General features: G+C 38.5%; 1 protein-coding gene across 1 annotated transcript; it reads left to right on the forward strand.

Annotated features, from left to right (window-relative positions):
* Window positions 1-7,356: 7,356 nt before the first annotated feature.
* LOC145985981 (uncharacterized) lies at window positions 7,357-25,502 on the forward strand. Its single transcript, XM_083120136.1, has 6 exons — window positions 7,357-7,495; window positions 9,342-9,427; window positions 19,237-19,405; window positions 21,442-21,553; window positions 22,455-22,649; window positions 25,276-25,502. Exons 2-6 carry the CDS (start codon window positions 9,366-9,368, stop codon window positions 25,419-25,421), a joined length of 684 nt encoding a protein of 227 aa, XP_082976262.1. The 5' UTR covers window positions 7,357-7,495; window positions 9,342-9,365; the 3' UTR covers window positions 25,422-25,502.
* The last annotated feature ends 536 nt before the right edge of the window (window positions 25,503-26,038 follow it).

Below are 26,038 nucleotides of genomic sequence, written 5' to 3' on the forward strand. Positions count from 1 at the left end.
TAGAAAAGTTCCCGGGCTTGAACCGGCCGGGGATCGAACCCGGGGCCTATAGCATGGTAGTCAGACGCGTTACCGACTGAGTCACCGGCACAGATAGACTAATCTGAACTGCATACAGTTTAAAGTGGGATCCGAACCACTATGTGCGATCACCTGGTATCGTACCCGAGACCCCTTGATTACAAGGCCTTACCACCGCGATCAGTGAGGCGCACACAATCTTTGTATTTCGACCTTTTTAAACCTATATGTATCATATAAGAGGTTGTTTAACGTTGCTATGCCTCTATGGATTATATATAGCCAGTATTCGAGCACATAGCGCCAGGTTTCATAGAATATAAGCTTCTCTTGCATGTTTATGGTTTCCTGTCTGCAGTAGAAAAACTGGCAGGTTCCCGTAGCTTTTCTTTCAATAGTCTTCCAATGGTTGCATATCATATCACTCAAATTTGATTCATTCGTTGCGAACACAATCCCCGATGGCGGAGTGGGATCGTGGGCGCCTTGTAATTAAGGGATCCCGGGTTCGATACTCGGTGGAGGAACATAGTGGTTCGGATCCCCCTTTAAACTGTAGGTCCATTCACGATTAGCCTAACAGGACATAAAGTGAACTTAAGACACCAAATCAAGCAACCAACACAATCCCGTTATTGTCCAGATTATCGAATCCAGAGCCTTCGTCGCGAATAACATAAGCAGGAAGACAACGTGAAATAACCGAACAGAAACAGAACCTAAAACCTACATCGGATAGATTGGATTAAGTCGACGATACAGCACGGGTTCTGAAATGAAACAGAATACGAAAGTTGAGGGACCTCTATACGCATCCACTTTTCCTCCACTCAATGGGGAAGATATCCTTCTAGCTGAGAAGCCTTTACGTAGGAGTGCCCTGAGGGAACTTCAAGGCCACGACGATAAAGTGTTCTACGTGCAGCGGCGTATACTCTGGGTCATCTAGGTAATCGCAGATGACCCGACTGTATTTCTTTTTTTTAAATATATATATATATATATATATATATATATACATTTCCTCGCAATATTCTTCCAAACCAATTTCCTTGCTTCCAGCGCGCGAATACTTCCAATCGTTTGCCGCCGAATGTCCGGGAACCTTTCTCCAGCCGGTGGAATGACTTCAGGGAATCTCACCCTGACGTCATTCCTCCCGCTTTCCTTACAACCCTTGGCGAGGAGGGAGGAGAAAGGAAAGAGGGGGAGGAAACACTGCTTTTCAGGCGCGGTTATTCTGTGCCCAGGGTAAGCTCCTTCTTGTGAGAGTCCACCGGTCGCACTCTCAACCTTGAGAGCCCTACCGTTCCCTCCGCTCAACTAGGGAAAAAATACCCGGTAGAGTGCGAAGAACAGGAAAACTGAATAACATGGGCAAACCAATTCTACGCTAATTTTCACTTTACATTTGCTTCTGTCTTGCTGATTTCTGTTACTTGAACATAAATTTATCAAAAGGGAAAAGCTTAAATATTGAAGATGAAGCAAACTGAATTAAAATTCAAGGCTTAAGCAATTAAAGCACCTATTTGCTGACTCCCCCCATCCTTGTATTTACAAAAATAGTGATTGTTTCTCCTCTCTAATCTTCAAAAGCAGCGAGAATACTTCTCTCACGGAACTGAATATTTTTTTAAAGGGAAACCCCCCTCCCCGAAATCCTACAAATATCTAATTTAAAAAGTGTATAGTGGTAATTCATTTTACTTCATTAGCAGGATTAAACACTTTGCTTAATACGTTGTAATAATCTGAGATTCATCTTCAGGACTTCTAACCCCACTGTTTCAAATTTATGTGGCGGCTGCTAATAAGGGATGATCCCCATCCCGAAATAAAATTCTGACTCTGACCTGCAATGATTCGAACTTTTAAAAACCTGTCATTTCGAGCTCGGAAAGGGATTTTTTTTATCATTCATAGGGAATTTCATTCTGAGCCAGGAACACAACAACAGAAGTTTGGCGCGTGAAACTAAATGCGTGTAGTCGTTGGCTTCGTGCTGTGCTTCGTGTTTATTATTTATTTAGGTGTTAGTGTTTGTCGTGATAGTGCTGTGTTAAAGGGTAATGGATGTGATACAAGATTTGCTGGTGAAACCTTTTGGAACAAGATCTTTTCAGGAGAAGTTGCAAATTGTTAATACAGGTAGGCCAGTGTCATCGCTTGAACTTATTTCTACACACAAAGACAAAATCGGGAATATGTGAGGCATTTTCGCAAGCAAATTATGACAAAACACCATGGTTGACAGGAAGGATAAGTGTTAATAAGCTTTGCATTTTTGTTCGCCGTGCTTACTTTTCGGGGCTGAAAAGAATGTATGGACGCGTGACTGTAATCTTTGCAACACTTGTGCCAAACATGAAAAATCCAAAAGTCACATAATTTCCTTTGTTAAGCTGCAATCTTTCGCACAGACACGTATTGACGTGAACTGGACAAACAGCGTGCTTTGCATGTGGTACGGCACAAGTAATCGGGTCCTGGAGTAAGTTGAGTCTTGCACTTAAATTAATATTGCGGGTTTTTATTTCACTAGTGCACGTCTTTCATTTTTATATTTCACAGGCTGCTTTTTTATAGCTTTATAATACTGTCTTGTTTTATTATTTGAAATTCTACGCGTATAGTAAACTGCAATAACGAGAATTAATTGATTGTGATCGTAGCAATAAGACAAACATTCCAACACAATATTCCTAAATCCAATATGGAGCGTGACATAAATTGCACGGAAACTTTTGGAGTTTGAGGATCAAAAGGTCGGAGATTACCCACTCGTTAGAACCAGCATACGCCACTGTCTACGTGCAATGACGGGACCAAAACATACGTCAGATAGCTGTGTTCCTCCTTATTTCGTACGCCATTGATAACTGGAACACGTGACCTCGTCTTTGGTAGAGCAGAAGCCTGCTTGCTTGCCACCACCCTTTAGTTCAGTGACCTTCGCCCGTAGTCAGCAAGAGTGAATGACTCACCAGATACTTGTCTGTGAGGCTACACAAGAATAGATATTTCGTTAGTGGCTGTAAGTATTGTTTCATCTGCAGTTATATCAGTTAACATTTCAATAGTTTTCTAATGGTTACGTTAGTGATAAACATGTAAATTAGTTCTCGAGAGTGAACGTTTTATCTATTTGAACGGGGGATTTTTATAGAGCCTGCATGTATTATTTTTTCCTGAAACAAGAAGAAATTCGAAGACGCAAAAAGAGTTGTATAAGAGTAGTTAACAAAAGGAAAAAAGAAGAAGAAAACGAAAATGTAAATGCTGAAATAAATTATGGTAGAGATCGAGTGAATAACATTTTGTCATGGGGCCTCCTCGATGGAGTAGTGATAACGTCGTCGCCTTGTAATCAGTGGATCCCGGGTTTGATACACGATGGATGCACATAGTGGTTAGTATCCCACTTTAAACTGAAGGTCGAGTCCAGATTAGCATATCTGTGCACCAAACCAAAAATAAGAAAGAAATTGTCACAGTGTAAGAAAATTTCATGTTCAACCAGATACGAAACAAATGGGAATAATATATTGCAGGTTGGAGTTCACATCTGTAGCATCTAACCAGCACAATTATGAATCGCAACATATCGTATCAGATCCATTTTTATTATACATGTATGATAATATAAGAGAAGTAGAGGAAAGAGAAAACCAAGCGAAACACGGACGCCTTCTCCAGAATTTCAAATCTCGTTACATAAGGTTCTGGGTTGGAGTCCCGAACAGGCATGACTTTCTTGTTCTTGCCCTTTTATCTGCTTCATTTCATCATAATTCATCGTTATGGTTTACCTGCAGGGGAAGAATAATGACAATAATTGCCAATACAAAGCCAATGACAAACAGAACAACTCGATTACGGAGGTGCCAAGAAGAAACGAGACTTGACAGTTGCTCCGCCTCTCGGTTTGTCGAATTGAAAATTCCTCTCCCGTTCTCTGTCTCGACTAGTTAAATATAGAAATCGAAAATGTATGTGAATGAATATACATGTATTTTATATATTCCGGTTTTGTAGGAGATTTCGTGAGAGATGAAATAAGTACTCTTCCATCGTATTTATTTTTATAATTTTTATTCCCTGTTCGATGATAGCGACGATAAGGACGAGTGACCATTACATGAAATTGATGACGAGATAGTCAAACACCCCCGACAAGGACGGTACTCAAACCCGGGAACTTTGGCGACGATATCGAATGTCAATCACTTAATGAGCTTGACCACCGAGCCTGCTTAATGTTGTTTCTCTGAGGAAATTCGTAATAACTGTCAATATCCCACATTCACTATCATTTTCTTCATAATTTATCTTATTGTTGTGATTAACCTGAATTCAAAGAATTAGTTGAAAGGCAAAAATGCAAGATTGAATGTCTCTGATGTTACTTCGTGCCGAATAATATGACGTGGTATTATGATATGAATTTATTAATCATATAATATGCCTATTATTCCATTGATTGATCCCAATTGAGCACACAAAATATGCTATAATGTCCACTCCATGGAGGAGTGGTTAGCACAGCGCCCTACGATGCCATGGGTCCCTGGTTAGAATCTCGACTTGGGCGTGGGTGTCCTTGGTAAGTGTCCCTTCATCAATTTCATCATAGCATCACTCATCTTCATCGTCGCTATTTGCCAAAAGTGAAAGAATAGCAAATCTAAATAACAAACATCCAATCAAATCGAACATCTCTACCGATTTAATTCTATACGGTACCGAATTCCCACTTTATTACTGCATCTTAAGTCATTTTACAGCATCTCAATTGTTTTCCGATTCGAAAACATTTGGAATGTTGTTTTGTGCAGTTGATTGTGCATTGTTTCGTTGTTTGGATTGTTTAATTAACGTCGCATTAATTAGTTTTAGACCAATCGTGACGGGGGAAGCAAGAGCACAAAGAAAGCGAAAAAGACAAGGAAGAGACCACGGCTTTCTTTAAAGATAGCATCCCGTGAATACAACTCAAGTGACTGCAGAATATTATGAATAAAATTTATTTAGCTTTTTCCTTTTATTTCTGTTTCAGTTATTTTACTTCGCTTTTCTTCTACCACTCGCGTTACTCGTGTCGGTGAGGAAGAATTATAAACTCGTGAAATGGACGATGGTACAAAAAAATATATGCCTCTCCCACGGTTCGAAACTGTCAGTACAAAATATTGTCTTATATTTAAAATTTACGGGCAAATATGGTTTGTCAGGTAGCAATTTTCGCTTATCTCTTTCTCAAGGGGTTCCATTGCCTCTCTGATGTCGTAGTAGTAACGTCTTCGCCATGTAATGAAAGGCTTCCGAATTCAATACCAAGTAGAGAGGCATTTGGTTCGAATCCCATTTTAATCTGTAGGTCCAGTGCATGAACTAGACTTAAACAATTAACGTGTGGCATGTGGTCTGTGATGAGAACCATCATTTCAGCGAACCTTCTTGACAATGACTCTAATATCACTTGATAGAATAGTATTTCCTTACGAGTAGCTCTTGTCAAGAAACCAGTTCCTGAAATTTTCTTCTGGAGGCATCGTAGCACCCAGCTGTTTGTTGTGGCTGGGGCACGAGTCATGTGACTCATGCTATCAAAGCTCAATCCTTCCCGAGAAGTCAGAATCACCAGGCAAACTTAAGCGAATATTTTGTTATTTGGGTTGCATAAACAACAGGCTTTAAGACGTTACGAAATTCTACGTCCCGTGGCCCAAATATTTTTTTCAAAGACTGTACATTGAACCCCCGTAAATTCTTCCATCCGAATTTGAAGATTTCGTTTCCAAGAATCTCGTTTTTAATAGCTAAAAAAACAAAAAAAAAAAAAGAAACACACAGTAACAAATTCTCCACATTACCTTTATATCCAAAAGAACCATCTCTACAATTGTGATCCTATAATACGAGTACAGTGTATGACAACTAGTTACTTTACTTTATCTGCACTCTCGGAAAACTGCAAGAAAGAAAAAAACTATTTAAAATGAGTGCAAAACAATGGAAACAGGCCCAAGAATTTACCTGTTCCGGAATTGTATATATTTTTAAAAGGCGTTAAAAAACTACCTTGAACATATAAGTAATATTTTAAAAGATATAAAATTTGAAAATTATTTTGTTAATATTGTTTCTTTATTGACAGTACAAGGCTACACACACACACACACACACACACACACACACACACACACACCCACCCACACACACACACACACACACACACACACACACACACACACACACACACACATTACGCACATGCAACACACAAGGAGCATTTGAGAGAAAGTGATTATATCCATGCATTGATTGCCACTGGTAGCAACAACGAATTATGGATTCAGAAAAAAAGAGCAAGAAAATACAGGGTGTCCATAAATTATCTTTACAACTTTAGACTTTAACATGAAAACTATACTAGATAATGACAAACTGTTTTCAACATGTGACAAGAAAACTCATAAAGTTTTTTATTTTCCAGGTGACGCAGATTTGACGAAAAATGTGGACGCCACAGGAAAAAGCTCAGTGTGTAGCCTGGTTTATAGAGACGAAGTCCGATACCCAAGTACCTTGTAAGCATACATACGTAATCTCTTATGCAAGACTTTGTGCACTGTTGCTCGTGGCATTTCCAACTCTCTGACCGCCGTACGCACTGATTTTGTCGGACTCCTTGTAAACGCCTGCCGCACCCTGTCCACGTTGGCGTCTGACACAGATGGTCGACCCGCCCCCTGTATATGGAGAACACTACCCGTTTCCATGAATGACGTATGCGAAGCCCGAATGGTGGGTCGGGATGGTGGTTCCCTTCCATTCTGTGTCCGAAAGTTTCGTTGCACTTGGGTATCGGACTTCGACTCTATAAACCAGGCTACACACTGAGCTTTTTCCTGTGGCGTCCACATTTTTCGTCAAATCTGCGTCACCTGGAAAATAAAAAAAAAACTTTATGAGTTTTCTTGTCACATGTTGAAAACCGTTTGTCATTATCTAGTATAGTTTTCAAGTTATTCAAGTCTAAAGTTGTAAAGATAATATATGGACACCCTGTACAATCACAAATCCCATTTTTTAAATTTGCACTAAGTTATAGTCATTAACTGACATTTTTACTCATTTAATCTAGTTCTGTTGCATAAAAAGCACTCTTTTCTTGCTTCGTTTCTCTTCTCCTCACATTGTACAGTCACAGACTATAAAAATACACTGTGTTCTTGCTTTTTAATGTTAACAGTCATTGTTTGTAGAATGTCGATAATGTTTAATATTTAATAATGGTTTTCTTTATTGTCGAACGTTGTTGTCACAGAGATCATTCAATACAGGCGGCCATACGTACCTCGTGGCCATGGGCCGCTTTCCATAATAACTTATAATCTAAAAATTCTTGTGTTGTTTTATCGAATCTACAGGAAAGATGGCTCTTCCCTCTCGGCAGAAAGCATCGATTGTACGTACACATCATTCCACAATATATATTAGGACTCACGAACACTTCTGGGTTGTAACGATTGATTTGAAATTTAATGAGAGCGTTATAACCATGTTGGCATCAGAGGGGAGGCAGGAGGGAGGATGCCCCCAACCAGAGCATCCCTAACCCCAGAAAACATTTGTATAAACACATACTATTTCAGGCTAAATATGAATTTTTGTGTGTATTTAGTGTTATATTATGGGGTAAGAGGCATACTAATTCTGTTGCCTTCCTGCCAGGGCATACACTATACACGCGGTATGTAATCAAAATTTTTCATTGGTCTCGAAAACTCAGAGATTTTTGTTTCCTCGTCTGAAGTACAGGTGCCCAGTGGCGGCAATTGGGTTCCAAAACTGGGGGGCAAGGACAGTTTACTTTCCCTTAGTGACCCCCCTAATCGCCGCCACTGCAGGTGCCCTACATAATCACAATACAAACAATATTACAATTAATAAACAATTAATTTATATATTTCATTAATGACCTAACAGCAACAAGCATAATATGTTTAAGGTTAAAAACCAACAATTATGGAAGGCTAATAAATGTTTCTAAATAAGTTGTTTTTTAATTTCGGATACGCTACTGATGATACGTTATTATGCTTACTTACAAGACTGGGTATGTTAAATATCAAACTATTACTTTATCTATGAAAATAGCATTTTTTTAAAATCTCTCCCATGATGTTCTCTGTCATAATTCTCTTCTGTTTACTTTTCATTGAATTTTGACACTAGTGAATTTACATTTGTTAAAGTTACTTGAATAAATAGTCAAAGTATCAATTTAAAGCACTAGCATATATTGTGTTTAGCGTACAAGAATATTACAGACAGAAAAAAAAACGAACAAGAAAAATCAACGTCCATGCAGTCGAGACTGCTAACACAGAATACTCCGTGATTTACCACACATACTACTCACCAACATTGATAAGTTCTACACTCAGCCACCAGTTGGCAGCACCAAACAAATACACATCATAGAATGCAGTGTTTCTATTATTCTTAGCAACATAGTTTTTTATAAAATGGCATTTTCGCTTCATGATTTCCATTTACAATTAAAGGAATAGTGTTCATGAGGTATTTTTGATTGAAATATTTGAGTTTTATGTAACACATTTAGAATATGTTTTCAGTAAATTTTGGATATTTTTAAGCATGTCAAAACAATACATCAGGTCAGGAAATATGAGAATCGTTGCTAAATTGGAAGCAGCAGCGTTATGTGACGTCAGGATGCTCACAGCCGCCATGTTTGCGGCCAATTATGTTTGTCGTTCGCAAGGAAATATCCACCACGTAGCGTTCGTTACATCTGCACGAACTGCACGTTCGTTTTATGTCACGAATGTCGGTGTTAGTGTCTACCGGCCGCCCACTTGAATTCCGTATGCTTACAAGAACTAGCTTCAATCACGCCTGCTCGAAGCCACATTGCAGCAGTTCGTGACGTAGGTGAAACACACCTTAGTGAACCTGAGGCATTTTTGATTGAAATATTTGATTTTTTGTAGCATTTTACTTAGAATATGATTTTCGTAAGTAATATGTCAAAACAATATGTGAGGCCAGGAAATATCAAAATCATTACTTTATTGGAAGCAACAGCGTCCTATAAACTTGTAGTAATAATAAACCGTACACAATTTTTTTTTCATCTGGCACGGGCCCCTTGAAGGGCGGCCCTTCCCAGGGTCGGCTCTGCTTCCCGCCACAACAGCAAATGACTCTAATGCATTAACAACAGGGTCAAACGTTGTTTCGAACGTTTCATAGTTTAATAATATATTATATTATACTTCTTGCAGTGGAGTTACTGATCTCGATCTGCAATGGACACCAGCAACTACAAGGATGATTACAAGTGTCCCTGCCCCCAGAAGAAGCTGGCAATGTAAGTCGATTCCAATCAATCGCATAAAATTTAATGTACGCTGTAGTCATTTTCTTTGACTATCTTACAAAATAAGACGATAGATGGCAGTACGTTAACATTTTCTTAATTTTGATTTACCTTAAGCACTTATTATCTGCAAAAAGAATATGTTTTCAGAAATTCAATACTTTTTTATGGTTTTCTATATTATTCCTAGATTGTTTTATAGTGGTACAATGTTATAATAAAAGGTACATTGAGCGATAAGTCGTGGAAATTACTTTTAAGAATATGAGATAATTACTGAGAACAAATTAAGCGCAAATTGAAATTATCGAAATTCCTTATTCATACAATAGTAGTGTATATTAGCCGGTTCAAAATAATACTTGGTACGAGCCCTTTTTTTATTTGGATTTAACCTCAGTGGTAGCATATTTTGACGATTTTTTTGTTGATTTTATAGCGTTTTATGACTTTGCAGTGCAATTTTCACCGCATCTAATTTTTTTCCCACTCATACTTGGTACGAATGCCACGATCTTACCTGATATAACTTAACCTATTTATTTTTTTTCGTGCTAAACTACACGAGAGCCTGTACGTGCTTTGACCTACTTTAGAGTAGGACCATAAAGACAGTTCTGCAACCGAAAGTGAGGCTCGAAGTGAGGCTCGGTGAGGCTCGACTTAATGGTTTGCTCTTGTAAGGCATAAGCCTTATTTTCTCGCAGTGTTGCCAACACCTTACTCGAAATAAAATCACCAAGGTTTTTTTCTTGTCTAACCTATGTTATTGAACTGCGTCGTCACGTCCAAACCCGCATGACTTCCGGACACTAGTGGTTCTATTCATACTTTTTCTTACGTATAGGTGTACATGATGAATCCCCAAACAGATTTTTCCTAAGTCTTACCGTTTTCGAGGTAACCCCACTTCCGGTCGCCATTTTCGATTTCCGAGCATAGGTTCTATTCATACGTTTTCTCACGTATAGGTGTACATGATGAATCTGCAAACAGATTTTTTCTAAGTCTTACAGTTTCCAAGATAACCCCACTTCCGGTCGCCATTTTGGATTTCCGAACATAGGTTCTATTCATACTTTTTCTCACGTATAGGTGTACATGACGAATCCGCAAACAGATTTTTCCTAAGTCTTACCGTTTCCAAGATAACCCCACTTCCGGTCGCCATTTTGGATTTCCGATCATAGGTTCTATTCATACTTTTTCTCACATATAGGTGTACATGATGAATCACCAAACAAATTTTTCCTAAGTCTTACCGTTTCCAAGATAACCCCACTTCCGGTTGCCATTTTGGATTTCCGAACATAGGTTAGTAGGTCACAAATGTATCTTTGACAACAACCCTGATTTTTCGACCTCTAAGAAAATCGCACCAAAACCTCAAAAACTCACTTTCTCTCCACGTTCCGCGCCTCATTTATTGCGCTGACGATGTTTCACAGCGTAGAAAAGCAGTGATGAGTAAATGCACTTTCTCATCCTTGAAGGATGAATGCGCCTTATCGTAATTTTTTTCCAAGTCTCGGCCAATGTTTATATATCGTGACCTTTGTAAACCTCTCGGGAACGATGTGATCTCTCTGCCACACAAACGCACACACACGCGCGCGCGCGTGCCTCTCATTATTTCTGTATTGTGACGCAAGCAAACAAACAAATAATAATTGTTCTTTTTCTTCTTAGGATTCCTGGCCCCTATAACCCCGCCAGGGTGCGTGGTGCCCAACCCAGTTCTAATGGCCATGGCTATCAAAGCCATACCTCTGTAGAGTTTCACGTGCTTTTTTTTGTCCTATGGGACACCTCTGTTTGTCAAAAATTCGAGATATTTGCAATTTAACGCAGGACTTGGAAAATTTTCGGGACGACCTAGGTTTATTTTGGTATGGGAGGACAGAGGACACCGAGACTCGACCGACGCACTAAACCCGACCTTTCTACGACTATTCGTTCAAAAGTTACGAGTGATCAAAGTTTTTGGGAGAGGGTAGGCTAACTTCTTACCCCTTGACCCCAGGACCACCAAAACTTGGTATACGTATTCTACACCTCCAAAATCGACAGGGGGCATCTAACGATGCCGTATGGGGGTGTTTTTCGATATATTTTTTCGATAACTCTTACCATTTTCGAGATATTTGCAATTTAAAATTTTTTTAACGCTGGACAGAAAATTTTCGGTACATTTTTTTTTGTTCCATGACGACCTATGTTTATTTTGGTATGGGAGGACAGAGGACACCGAGACTCGACCGACACACTAAACCCAACCTCTCTACGCGTACTCTACGTCACCAAAAAAGGTTAAAGGTTCCAAATAACAATAGTTAGAGTTTCCCCAATCTAGTAAAGTGGATTGGTTGAAATCTCCAAGGCGTATTTTGCATTTTTTTTTCAAATATGAACACGTTAAAACTGAACTGTCTCGGATTTTTGAGTTTTGTATTCGACCTGAGAAAATTCTATATAAAATAACATACCTGAAAATTATATTCACAGTAGATTGATTTTTTTTTAGTTTTGTAATCACCTCAAGAAATTCTATATAAAATAACATACCTGAAAATTGTATTCACAGTAGATTGAATTCTTGAGTTTTTGTATTCGCACACAAGAAATTCTATATAAATAACATACCTGAAATTCTATTTACAGTAGATTGAATTTTTGAGTTTTGTAATCACTCCAAGAAATTCTATATAAAATAACATACCTGAAAATTGTATCGCTATATACTAGACTTTTTGATTTCTGTGATTTTGGAGAAAGCAATGGCATCCACCACCAGTTTCAATCATAAAAATGATAAAACTGAATGTGTTACTTGCGAAAAATTAATATCTAAAACTAATATTAGCAAACACAGGGCAAGATGTAGCGAAACAGCTTCGAGTTTAAATCGTTCGTTACCTTCTAAGCCCTGTGCTCGATGCGGAAAGATGATCAGCATTGCAAATTTAAGTAAACACCTCAAAATTTGCAAACCATCGACCGGACAAGCATCGAAAAGGAAAATCGATGATTCAGAAACGGAGGCTTCCACTTCTAAGCAAATTAAATTATCCAATGAACCCAAACCAATTAGATCTGCATTCAACGACCAACTCCAGGATTTTTCAATTAAGTCAGAACCAGGCCGTGACATCCTTAGTTTCTTGGATGAAACGAAAACATCTGTACTAAATATTTTGAAAGATAAACTTGAAAACAACTCTATAAAAGTATATGTTGTTCTGTTTTCTGAATACGAGAAAGTTGATGGCACAACGAGTATTTTTTATCATCGTACAAAAAACCAGACACTTTATTTTGCTGACGTCGAAAATTTAGACAACTTCTATTATAAAGTTTCCAAAGAGCTGGTTAAGAAACATGACGATTTCGAGGCTAAAGGGTCGGGATGGTCTTTATGTGGAAGTCCTCACACGTTAACTGTTTACGTGAACCAATTCTCGCCTCTTCGCGCTTCCAGCTACGCTCCTCTTCCACCGAACATTCAACACAAGAGGGCTGTGTTAAATATACAGAACAGCGATAAAAAGTGTTTCCTTTGGTGTATATTGGCTGCACTGCATCCTGTTTATTGCAAAAATAATCCACAGTGGGTTGGACATTACAAACAATACGAGACCGACTTTCAAAGTGTAATGTCTGACATTGAATACCCGGTGACATTGTCGGATATAACAAAGTTCGAAAATCGTGCAGGAAAACGCACCGCTATTAATGTATATTCCTTCACGTCAGATAAATATCTCGTGCATCCCGTCAGGATAAGCGATATCGACGATGACGATGCTTGTGTAATAAATCTTCTTCTCATTTCCAACGAGGATGTTCATCATTACACGCTAATTCGTTCAATGTCTCGATTACTAGGAAGCCAAACAACCAAGCATGAACATTGCATCGAAGTTTGCCCGAGATGCCTAACCACGTTCGACGATCAAAAACAACTCAATTATCGAAAATACACCGGACGTCAAACTGCTATCGATAAACTTGCCGAACATAAAATTTATTGCGGTGACAACAGACCGGCTAAAATGTTGATGCCCGAAACGAACGAAGTCGAAGAATTCAAAATGCACAAGGCATTGTTGGAACATCCCGCAATCATCGTCGCAGATTTCGAGTCTTTCCTGAAACCACTCTCCTACTGCGAACCGGATCCTGAAATTTCCTTCACAACGCCGTACCAGCTTCATCAACCTAATAGTTTCGGCTATGTTGTTGTGCGACATGATAAAATAAATGAAGCATATATATACCGCGGGCCAAATGTAATCGAACACTTCCTGGAAAAAATGGTGGAGGAGGTTGAGGTAATTGGTAGCGTACTGCTTACATGAAAACCGATGGCACCTTTAACTGAAAATGAACTTCAAAATTACAATTCCACTGAGGTGTGTCCGGTATGTGATCAAAGTTTCACTGATGAGAACAAAAAAATATTCCACCACGATCATTTCAGCGGAAACTACATAGGTGGAATTTGCAACACGTGCAATCTTAAAATCCAGAAACCTAAATTCATCCCCATATTCTTTCACAACGGAAGCGGATATGATTTTCACCACCTGGTGAGACATCTTGGCTACGATCCGAAACGTATAGGTGTCTTGGCCGAAAATGAAGAACGCTACATTAGTCTCAGCAAGCAAGTGTCGATTCCGGGAACGAAAAATACAATCGAGATGCGCTTCCTGGATTCGTATAGATTTCTCTCTGCAAGTCTGGATGCTTTAGCGAACAAACTCACCGACGATCAATTTAAAATAACTAGAGCTAGTTTTCCCAACGTAGACATAGAACTCGTTAGACGTAAAGGGGTTTATCCTTACGAATATGTTAGTGATGGTTCTAAATTTAACGACGACGCTCTTCCACTTCCAAGAGAATTTTACAGCAGACTCAGAGAGAAAGGAATCACGGACGAAGAATACCAACACGCGCAAATCATGTGGGAGAAATTAGAATGTAGGACACTCGGAGACTACCACGACGCATACTTAAAATTAGACGTGACGATACTCGCGGATGTTTCTCAAGCGTTCAGGAAAACGGCAACGAATATTTATAAATTAGATCCAGCGTATTTCTACAGTCTACCGGGATTAGCGTGGTCGGCAATGTTATTCCAGACAAAGGTCAAGCTGGAACTGATATCGGACGTTGACATGTTGCTATTTATCGAAAGAGGGATACGAGGTGGAATGGTGCAATGCGTACAGAGACATGCAAAAGCTAATAACGTACACATGAAAGAAGATTACGATTCAAATCGAGCATCGAATTACATCTTCTACGCCGACGTTAATAATCTCTACGGACATGCCATGGTTCAGAAACTTCCTTACGGGGGATTCGAATGGTTAGATCCAACTTCGATAGACATTATTCATTTCGACGATAGCGAGTGTGGTTTCCTCGCAGAGGTAGATCTCCAATTCTCCGACCACCTGCACGACACGTTTTCGGATTTGCCTCCGACTCCCGAAATCAAATGTCCACCCGACTCGGTTCAAGACAAGCTTTTGTTAACATTGGACCCTAAACAGAGATACGTCGTCCACTACAAGAATCTCCGGTTTTTGATTGGGAAGGGTGTTCAGATAGTAAATGTTAGAAGAATACTAAAGTTTAAACATTCCACGTGGTTAAGACCTTACATAGAAACTAACACACAACATAGAACAGCTGCCACTTCCGATTTAGACAAGGACTTCTTTAAATTAATGAATAATGCGGTGTACGGAAAGACCATGGAGAATGTTAGAAAGCACGTAGACGTGAAATTAATTTCCGATAAGAATAAATGTCGGAAGTGGATAGCCGATCCTAGATTCAAGTCGAGAAAAATTTACAACGAGAATTTGGCACTTTTCAATCTAGATATAAAATTGATGAAATTCAGAAAACCAATTTACGTTGGCGCAACGGTTCTCGACTTGTCGAAACTTTACATGTTCGAATTTCATTATGACGTGATGAAACCCTTCTACAATGATAAAATATCACTTTTGTACACGGACACCGACAGCTTTATTTACAGCATACAAACACCTAACCTATACGAAGACATAAAAAATCCTTCCATGCTTGAGTATTTCGATACTTCTGCGTATCCTCAACCCAACAGATTTGGAATTCCATCTCGTAACAAAAAAGTCCTAGGTAAACTGAAAGATGAATGTAACGGTGATATTATTGTCAAGTTCGCGGGTTTGCGTTCGAAAATGTATGCCATGAGAACAGAGAGTAGCGTCACGAAGAAAGCAAAAGGTGTGGGCAAAAATACGGTGGAGAACAAACTCACCTTCCACGATTACATCGATTGCCTTTACTCACAATCGACGATACTAAGTATAGAACAAAGAATCCTAAGTGTAGACCACGTGATTACAACAAACAAAGTTAGGAAAGTAGCATTAGATCCGCATGACGATAAAAGATGTATTTTGTCTTGTGGAATCCACACGTTGCCTTGGGAACACTATCGTTTAGAAATTAGTAAAAATTGTAGGCAATGCAATTGAAAAAAAATAAACTTAAATAACTATAACTAAAATAAAAAAAACTTTAACTGTCTCAAATTATCACATACACAATAAAGAACTAGCAAGGACAATGAATCTTTTTGGTTTCCGAAAGCAAACAATGGAGACTGTACATCGCAAGGCAGATCATGAATTTCTACCTTCCATGTTATCTAAACTCAACGGCCTGTTGATCAATCAATTTTCGGAACGCTGCTCTACTTGCTGGAACAGTGACGATTTCGGATTCGCGACGATCGACATGACGAGGAAACCCAACGACGGAAAATACAGAAACAAAATCAACGACTTTCTAAACGTTTAAATAATCTCATCGAAGCTCCTTTGCAACGTTGCAATTTTTGACAAACAGAGGTGTCCCATAGGACAAAAAAAAGCACGTGAAACTCTACAGAGGTATGGCTTTGATAGCCATGGCCATTAGAACTGGGTTGGGCACCACGCACCCTGGCGGGGTTATAGGGGCCAGGAATCCTAAGAAGAAAAAGAACAATTATTATTTGTTTGTTTGCTTGCGTCACAATACAGAAATAATGAGAGGCACGCGCGCGCGCGTGTGTGTGCGTTTGTGTGGCAGAGAGATCACATCGTTCCCGAGAGGTTTACAAAGGTCACGATATATAAACATTGGCCGAGACTTGGAAAAAAATTACGATAAGGCGCATTCATCCTTCAAGGATGAGAAAGTGCATTTACTCATCACTGCTTTTCTACGCTGTGAAACATCGTCAGCGCAATAAATGAGGCGCGGAACGTGGAGAGAAAGTGAGTTTTTGAGGTTTTGGTGCGATTTTCTTAGAGGTCCAAAAATCAGGGTTGTTGTCAAAGATACATTTGTGACCTACTAACCTATGTTCGGAAATCCAAAATGGCAACCGGAAGTGGGGTTATCTTGGAAACGGTAAGACTTAGGAAAAATTTGTTTGGTGATTCATCATGTACACCTATATGTGAGAAAAAGTATGAATAGAACCTATGATCGGAAATCCAAAATGGCGACCGGAAGTGGGGTTATCTTGGAAACGGTAAGACTTAGGAAAAATCTGTTTGCGGATTCGTCATGTACACCTATACGTGAGAAAAAGTATGAATAGAACCTATGTTCGGAAATCCAAAATGGCGACCGGAAGTGGGGTTATCTTGGAAACGGTAAGACTTAGGAAAAATCTGTTTGGTGATTCATCATGTACACCTATATGTAAGTAAAATATGAATAGAACCTATGCTCGGAAATCCAAAATGGCGACCGGAAGTGGGGTTATCTTGGAAACGGTAAGACTTAGGAGAAATCTGTTTGCGGATTCATCACGTACGCCTATATGTAAGTAAAATATGAATAGAACCTATGCTCGGAAATCCAAAATGGCGACCGGAAGTGGGGTTATCTTGGAAACTGTAAGACTTAGAAAAAATCTGTTTGCAGATTCATCATGTACACCTATACGTGAGAAAACGTATGAATAGAACCTATGCTCGGAAATCGAAAATGGCGACCGGAAGTGGGGTTACCTTGAAAACGGTAAGACTTAGGAAAAATCTGTTTGGGGATTCATCATGTACACCTATACGTAAGAAAAAGTATGAATAGAACCACTAGTGTCCGGAAGTCATGCGGGTTTGGACGTGACGACGCAGTTCAATAACATAGGTTAGACAAGAAAAAAACCTTGGTGATTTTATTTCGAGTAAGGTGTTGGCAACACTGCGAGAAAATAAGGCTTATGCCTTACAAGAGCAAACCATTAAGTCGAGCCTCACCGAGCCTCACTTCGAGCCTCACTTTCGGTTCCAGAACTGTCTTTATGGTCCTACTCTAAAGTAGGTCAAAGCACGTACAGGCTCTCGTGTAGTTTAGCACGAAAAAAAATAAATAGGTTAAGTTATATCAGGTAAGATCGTGGCATTCGTACCAAGTATGAGTGGGAAAAAAATTAGATGCGGTGAAAATTGCACTGCAAAGTCATAAAACGCTATAAAATCAACAAAAAAATCGTCAAAATATGCTACCACTGAGGTTAAATCCATATAAAAAAAGGGCTCGTACCAAGTATTATTTTGAACCGGCTAATATACACTACTTACAACTGTAATTGAAAATGATAAGTAACGATATTATTTATTATAATAATTTCGTATTTCTACATTTTAAAGGCTAATCGCGACTACGAACAGTCTATCGTGATATCGTGAGTCCATCACTCAACGCTCTCTGCCGACGAGATACAGTACTCATATTTCGATAGTGGTTTATTTTACTGACGCAGAAAACGTGTCAGATGTATTTCAAGGGGTGATTTTATGTATGGTTTTATGATACCAGGTAGCAGGAATACGTTGAAAACTTGTCTAAAGTTGAATTCAGTGTCAGTGTGTGTGGGAGGGGGATTGTTTGGAGTTATATATTCATTGCACAAAACATCTATTGCATGCATAGCAGCTATTTAGGTATTTTAATTCACAACGTAGTGTAACGAAACTTCAGATATAATTCTTTAAAGCCTTTCATTGACATTTCATTCATAACGTCTTTTAAACTGTAGATCCAGTTAAGATTAGTCGGTCTGAGATTGAAAACAAAATTTTGAAAACCTATATCAAGTACTCTGCGCAATAAAATATCCGTTTAGTTCTCAGTGGGTAACACATTGCACCTCAAGGCCTCCTGCCTCACACTTACAACGTTACAGTAACCTTGTTCACTTGAAGTTCCACGCGTGCATATGAGAGCGCTCTTTCACAACCAAGACGAGTTGCCCATGTCCATAGATAGGGGAGATCGGGTATGGTTGCAATACTTCTTGTTTTCGAGGGCATTGCTGATATGTACATGACGAAACGAAATTTTACACACAAGAAACTATATATATATAATTAAAGAACAAAAGTAACCTTGTAATTGTCGGAACCTGCCCCACGAAGGGGGTTGGTTGTTACACTGAATGGGGTAGGTTGAACACACAGGAATATCTGAATATGGACGACAAAACACAAAATATGTAAACTTTTAGTTATAATTGTACATTAAAGTACAGTGAAACAACCAAATACTTTAGTACGGGAGTTATTAACTCTGTTACAACCAGACCAGACCCGCTCTCCCCTATCATTGTATGCTAAATCCAACCAATTCAACAAAATTTAAAATTCCGAGTCCATTGTGATATACACATATAATGTTATCTTACGCCCTACTCAAATAAAATGGCGTGATTATCCTTATTACTCTTTCCACAGCCCTGCCAGACCTCCGATGGGGACGCAGGCGGTGCCCCTCCCTTCCGGACAGGACAGCAAGGTCCCCGAGAGGCTGCTGGAGGAGCAGAGAAAGATGCTGCACAGATACTCGGATTTGCAGGGGGCACAGAACAAGCTCTGCAATGCCCTCGGTACTTTACGGCGGGAGGTAAGTGCTCATGGGGCAAGCAAAGGTTTAAGTGTAGTTTTCACTATGTAATGATCAATGGAAATCATGTCAGCAAATTTGATGTGCATTTTGGTAGTGATGTCTGCATGGCTGAAGGATGATGAAATATTTATGGCACCCGTATTTAAATCATAGTTACCACAACCAGAAAGTAAAATTTCCCTCCTAACGGTTTAACATTTCCCTTTTCATCACATTTTCTCTCAATCTCATGTTAGAAAAATTGAAACCGCGGTTATGAAACTTCATTATTTTTTTATTGCTAATATTAGTAGAATAATTACTAATACTATATCCGCCATTTCACAGAAAACATTATTTCTCCGAAATAGGATTTATTGAATGGATGAAAATAATCAAGCATTAAGGATTAGAATAGGAAATTGTATGCCTCGCAAAAAAAAAATCGAATTATAAAAATTTTCACCAATATTAGATTTATAATTGCCGACTTATTACAATAATTTTGAAAGGTAGATGGTTATTGGACGGTATTAATTGTATTCCCAAGCTGAATTGATTTTTTTTTTTTTGGTTCATTTTGGAGGATATATTTCGGTGTGAAGGAAACAGGAATATATTCCACACGTCAGCTTGACTTTAATATATGGCCAGTATATCTTCAAATTCCCCTGCAATTTTGATATTTTCCATGAAATTTCTCATTTCTTTTTTTGCGTAAACTTTTACCCGAATATCCCCACAATGAGAAAATATTCCTTGATGCTTCGTATTGCCAATTTTGTTTTTAACATCTGACAACAACACGCCTCACAATGAACATGTTTTAAATGCTTGAGAAATAGGCATACAGCGTACATCTTAAGTTCCCTCCTTGCTCCCCGCTGGATATGCCCATGCCTAACATAATGAGTTATATGTCAAGTCATGTTATGTATTTTGCTTATGGAAAAGTACATCTTATCCTCAAAGCTTTCTACATGTGGATTTTTTCAAATTGAATCGTTTTCATCTCTCACCGACGAACCAAACTCACTTGTATAATAAGAAGGTTTCTTAATCTGAAGAAAGATAAACATTCCATAAACATTGCAGCCTAATATAACCCTCAAGCTCTTTCATCTTTTGCGGCATGTAGCTCATAACTGCTTTATTACTGCATCTATTTAGAACATTGATTTACACTTGCGCCAGCTGGCGACCGCTGCGCGCACTATCCACGTGACACGAGAAACTGTAGCAAGAATTCGGCCCAATTTTGTTTTTTGTATTCCAGCACTTTACTAAAAGAAGCCCGAAATAGATGACTCGTTTGCGAATCTAAAGTCTGCAAAATCCAAGTCTGTAGAGCTTTAATCTTGTCTTAATTTAGATATTTATTGTGCTTTATTGAAAGTTATATTTTGGCCTTCTTTGGTGGCAAAATTAACAGTAACAAATTGTTAGTGTCTAATTTAATCCCTCTTCTATTTTTCCAATATGGCGTACTTAGCGGTAGGGTGATAGCCGGGGACTTTTTATATTGTTATTAATGTTATAAAAAGGCTATATACCAAGTTTCACCTTGTTAGTAGTTCCTGCATTTTGTGAAAACTTGAATTCGTCCGCCATTTTTCAATATGGCCGACTTAGCGGCAGGGCGATCAACTTGTTATGAATTAGTTCCTTTATTTTTGCTATTTTGACTGCTCAAGATGTGTTTTTAGGAATGGAACTGTAGGGATAATTGATTGGTTTATTGAGATAGTGTTTCAAGTCCACTTTATGCACGGTAAGGCTAATCGGGACTGGACCTGCAGTTTAAAGTGAGTTCCAACTGTAGGGATAACAATAAAGTTCTGCTTCCTTGGCGAGTATCTTCAAAAGTTTATTTGTTTAAGTCCACTTGATGCTCAGATAGGCTAATCGGGATGGGGGGGGGGGCAAAGGCGGTCGGAGCGTGGTGCTGATCACATCACCTCTACGGATGGAGATTGTGAGTGACGACATGCTGCAAGGCACATTGGTAGTACTTTCATCTGGTATTCTTGTTCTAACTATCCTCTCCCTTTAAGATGCGTGACATTGACAACGGAATCATGGACTTGAGGTCTGAGTATGAGAAGGCTAGTGACGGTCGGTGTGCACCAATGGAGAGCGTCTATCAGACTGACTACTCCAAGAAACGTAAGTTCCTTTATATATTATTGAAATCATTGGTTTCATTAAGCCATATACTGTGCCTATGTAGCCAATAAATTATTCATGTAAGTTCCAAGCTTACCAAGTCTGGACAACGCATCATACTTATTTTCATACATTTATCAGGTACATGGATTTTACAACTTGTCTTTGCTGTTTTTGTAAGATTACTTTCTATATCTTCATTTTGTTGATAGTGTCTTGATTTGTTTCAAGATTACTATTCAGAGAATTCAGTTTGTATCCAAATTTTCTGGAACCTGATGTAGTGAAATGTATAGAAGAAAAACACAGAGAGAGAGAGAGAAAGCGACAGAAAGAGAGTGAAAGATAAATATATAGAAATAAGGAAATAGGATATAGCAATAGAAAAGATAGATTTTTAAACCAGGCAGAGAAAGAAAGTGGGTGAGACAGAGCAAAAGGAAGGGAGAGAGAGAAATAGGAAGAGAGAGAGAAGGAAATAGAGAGAGGCAGGAAGAAAGATAGAAAATAAGTGAGAGGAAAAAAGGAATGCAGAGCTAAAGAGACAAAATAAATATAGGGAAGACAAGAGATACATCAAGATAGGTAGCCAAATACAGAGACCAGAAGACAGAGAATAAGCGAGCGAGCGAGCGAGCGAGAGAGAGAGAGAGAGAGAGAGAGAGAGAGAGAGAGATAGAGAGAGAGATAGAGAGAGAGACAGAGAGAGATTATATATATATATATATATATATATATATATATATATATATACATATTATATAGGAAGAGAGAGATAAAGGGATAGAGTGGAGACCAGAAAGAGGGGGAGAATATATTTAGAGAAGTCGGTAATCACTTTGCAGACGACTTTACTAATGCTGACATTATACATTTTAATCATGCCACTTTCCGTTCCCAGAGTTCCCCATCGTCGATTACACCACAACGATGACGTCAGTTGACAAAGGCATCTGGAGCGACCCACGACAAACTATCCCCGTGGATCAGATCAAAGTTGGGGCTCTACAGGGTTACAGGGACCCTTGCAATTTCCGGTTCAACACCCTTAACACCGTGGACGTGGGGTCCCCTTCCCCACTGAGCATAGACAGGGGTAAGTTTTCACTACGTGTAACAGCAACGGTGTGCATGTTCTCAGTTCAAGAGATCGTGAGATGGATAGATGATAAATATAATATGCAGGGCCTATATTAATGAGTGGATATGGGATTATCGTAGAAGTAATAAAAACATACCATTCAAACATTGCTTTTGTATTTGAAAAGCAATGCTTCAAATGTGCTCATGACTCAAGTAAATTTTGCTTACTTTCATATGTTAACAATGTAAAATTACACTGGATTCAGATACTTTTATTGGGAAAGTGTTAAAGTGACTTTCCGCAAATGAAGTAGAATATATTTAAAGTGACGCATGGACTTGTAATTTTTCAGAAATTTTAGTTTAAGATGTTCTGCACTCTACTGACATAATTAGTAGTTTCATGTCCTCATGATATTATTACTCAGTATATGTTTCCCAGTGTTTGAATTGATTAAAATGCAATAAGGGAACTTTAGAAATTTATGTTTTCAACAGTTGACCCAACTGAAAGACATCACTTCATATTGTACAATTACAGTAACAATAACAAATTGTATTGTTCCATTTATGTATTTTAAATCAAGCAGGCGATTTTGTATAACTTAAAGTTACAATTTCGATTGTTTTTTAAACATTGATATGCCAGCAATGCAAGTTGAATTTAACTAGCTAACTAACTAACTCTCTAGTCTTCTTAAACCCGAAGGTTTATGGCTGCAGCAACACAAGCCTTCCATCTGCCCCTCTCATGGGCAAGATCAATTCAATCTTTACCATCTTTACCGATTTCCTTTAGGTCCATCTCAGCATTATCCCTTCATCTTTGTATTGGCCTTCCTAGTGGTATCTTACCATCAGGTTTCCCAGCAAGAATTCTGTAAACTATTCTTTCCTCTCCCATTCGTCCCTGCCCACCTAAGTCTTCTTGATTTAATCATTCTAATAATATCTGGAGGCAAGTTGAAATTAGATCTTAATACTAAATTATTAATAAGCAATAAACTACGATAATACATGTATTATTACGAAGTATTTCCCACTACTTTGGAAAAGAAATTCAAATCTGTAACGTCTAATAAAAAAAATCCAGTGTGGGCAATTCATGTACTCCTCCTTCAATTCACCATTGTTGAACTACTGTTCAGGTCAAGAATAGGCATGGCGGGAAAACTGTAATTGTTAATATATTTCAAGTATAGCTCACACATATTGAAAGACGAGCGTGTATTGGTCCCTGCTCGCAATGGGGAGGAGCTCCAATCAGCACACAAATCTCCACAAATTTTCCGATCAGTGGGTTTCTATCTTGTGTGACCCAGAAACAGGTGTTGCCACCGGATGGGCTCTAGGCCGCGGTAAAATCCTAGAACCCATCCATACAGCTTAAATGAGACATTGTCAGAACCATTGTAAACCAGTATCACAGATAGAGGGGGAGAGAAGGCGAGAGAGAAATGAGAGAGAGAAGATGATGAAAGAATGAGTTAGAAAGAGAGGAAACGTGATAGAAAGGGAAAGAGACGGGAAAAGAGAGAAATAAATAAATAAACAGAAATACAGGGTTCATTTATTTATTTATTTTACTTCGCTTTTGTGCAACGTTTGGCAAAACGTGAAGATGTGGTTGAATGGTGAAAATATGAACGGATGAAGGGCCAATCACGATAATGTATGGACAGCATACAATACAAGTTCCACAGAGAATTATACTGGCTGTGAGTCTAGACGCCAGAGCATTGCCAGTCTGCAGAATGAAATCCAGGTTGTACTACGTGAAAGTGAGGTTGACATTTTGGTGTCTGCAGAAAGGGTCACCCCAGAAACGGAAGGAGAAATAGGCAGAAGGAGAAGAAGAAGAGAGGAGAGGACGAAAGAGGACAATAGAGGAACAGAGTAAAGAGAAAGAGAGCAAAAGAGAAATAATTAAACAGAAGCAGAGGGAGAAGAAGAATGGAGAGGAAGAGAGTAGAGAAGATGAAAGAAAGAAACAGACATAGATGGTGCGAAGAAGAAAGAACAGAAAGAAAGATAACAATGGAGAATTCAGAGGAAATAGAAAGAGGGAAATAAATAAATAATCAAACAGAGGTAGAAAGAAAGGGAGCCAGAGAAATATTAAAAGAAGAGAGAGGTAGAAAGATAGTACTAGAAAACAGAGGAAGAAAGAAAATTAGAAAAGGAAAGATATGCAGAGAGAAATAGTAAAACAGAAGTAGAAGGAAAGATGTGCAGAGAGAAACAGTAAAACAGAAGGAAAGACAGTAGAGAGAACGAAAGAAAAATGGTAGAAATAATGAGAGAGAGAAAAATAAAGGTGAAAGAAAGAAAAAGAGAACATTGGAATCCTTGAAAACGTAAGCAGAGCTGATCTGAAAACATTTCGCCCACCTTTGATACCCACTAAAACAAAACTGTGACGAAATTGCACAACTTCTTTTTCAAGAAAACCTAACCACAATTTGTGAAGTCGAGATGCAATTTCCCACCCATCAACAAGGTACTTTTCCCGTTAATCATTTTCCAGTACTGAGGAAAGAATTGGTCTAAATATTCATGCGAACATATTCTTACCACAAGACTTCCGTGGATTCACCTTTTGTAGTTTAGTGACACAGCTCTATCACATTATCTTCCAGTTCCGTTGAACGTTCAACAGTATTTCTTCCCTCTGACCGGCCGCAGCGACTACCAAGACAGTATCAGCAAGAAGGGGAAAGAAATCGTCGACCAACTCGAGCAATGGAGGGAGCCACTTCCGTCATCTAGAAGAAGATGCTTCTAGACGAGTCTTGAAATCTGAAGCAATGTCACTACATGTAGACTGCTTCCAGTTTAATAAATTTCAATAACTTTATGTTTACAAGGTTCAATTTTCATAAAAAAATATTATATTTTTGTCATAGTTTATGTTTTAATCACTAATGATGACTTTAGAAAAACATTCATAGTAATTCAATAGTTTTCTCATTGTGAACCTTTATGATCAGTAGGGATAGGATTTTTATGACCCAAAAATCACCAAAATATGCAAAATTTTAAAAAATATGCACTATAATTTGAAAAATATGCCCTTATAACTGGATTGTTTCAAACATCAATATCAAAATGCTGAGATATTTTCACATACGTACTATTTTTAGTTCAGTTTATGAGCCCTGAGTTGCAATGCACAATGAATACTTTCTCTAAATTTTCAAATATAAATGAAAAAGATTTTGCTGCAGTACAAAAAAAAAAAAAAAACTTGAGGAAACATGGGATTAAGAACGAATCCACTTCGAAAATGACTGTATATTCTTGGAAATGCAAAAATATGCTGAATATGACCGAAAATCTATCAAAATATGCTCTATCACGCAGAAATGGCCAAATATGCCAAAATATGCCCTTAAAAAGCAC

This window comes from Lepisma saccharinum, chromosome 3 (genome assembly GCF_977018435.1).
Source record: "Lepisma saccharinum chromosome 3, izLepSacc3.1, whole genome shotgun sequence".
NCBI classification, from domain to species: Eukaryota; Metazoa; Arthropoda; class Insecta; order Zygentoma; family Lepismatidae; genus Lepisma; species Lepisma saccharinum.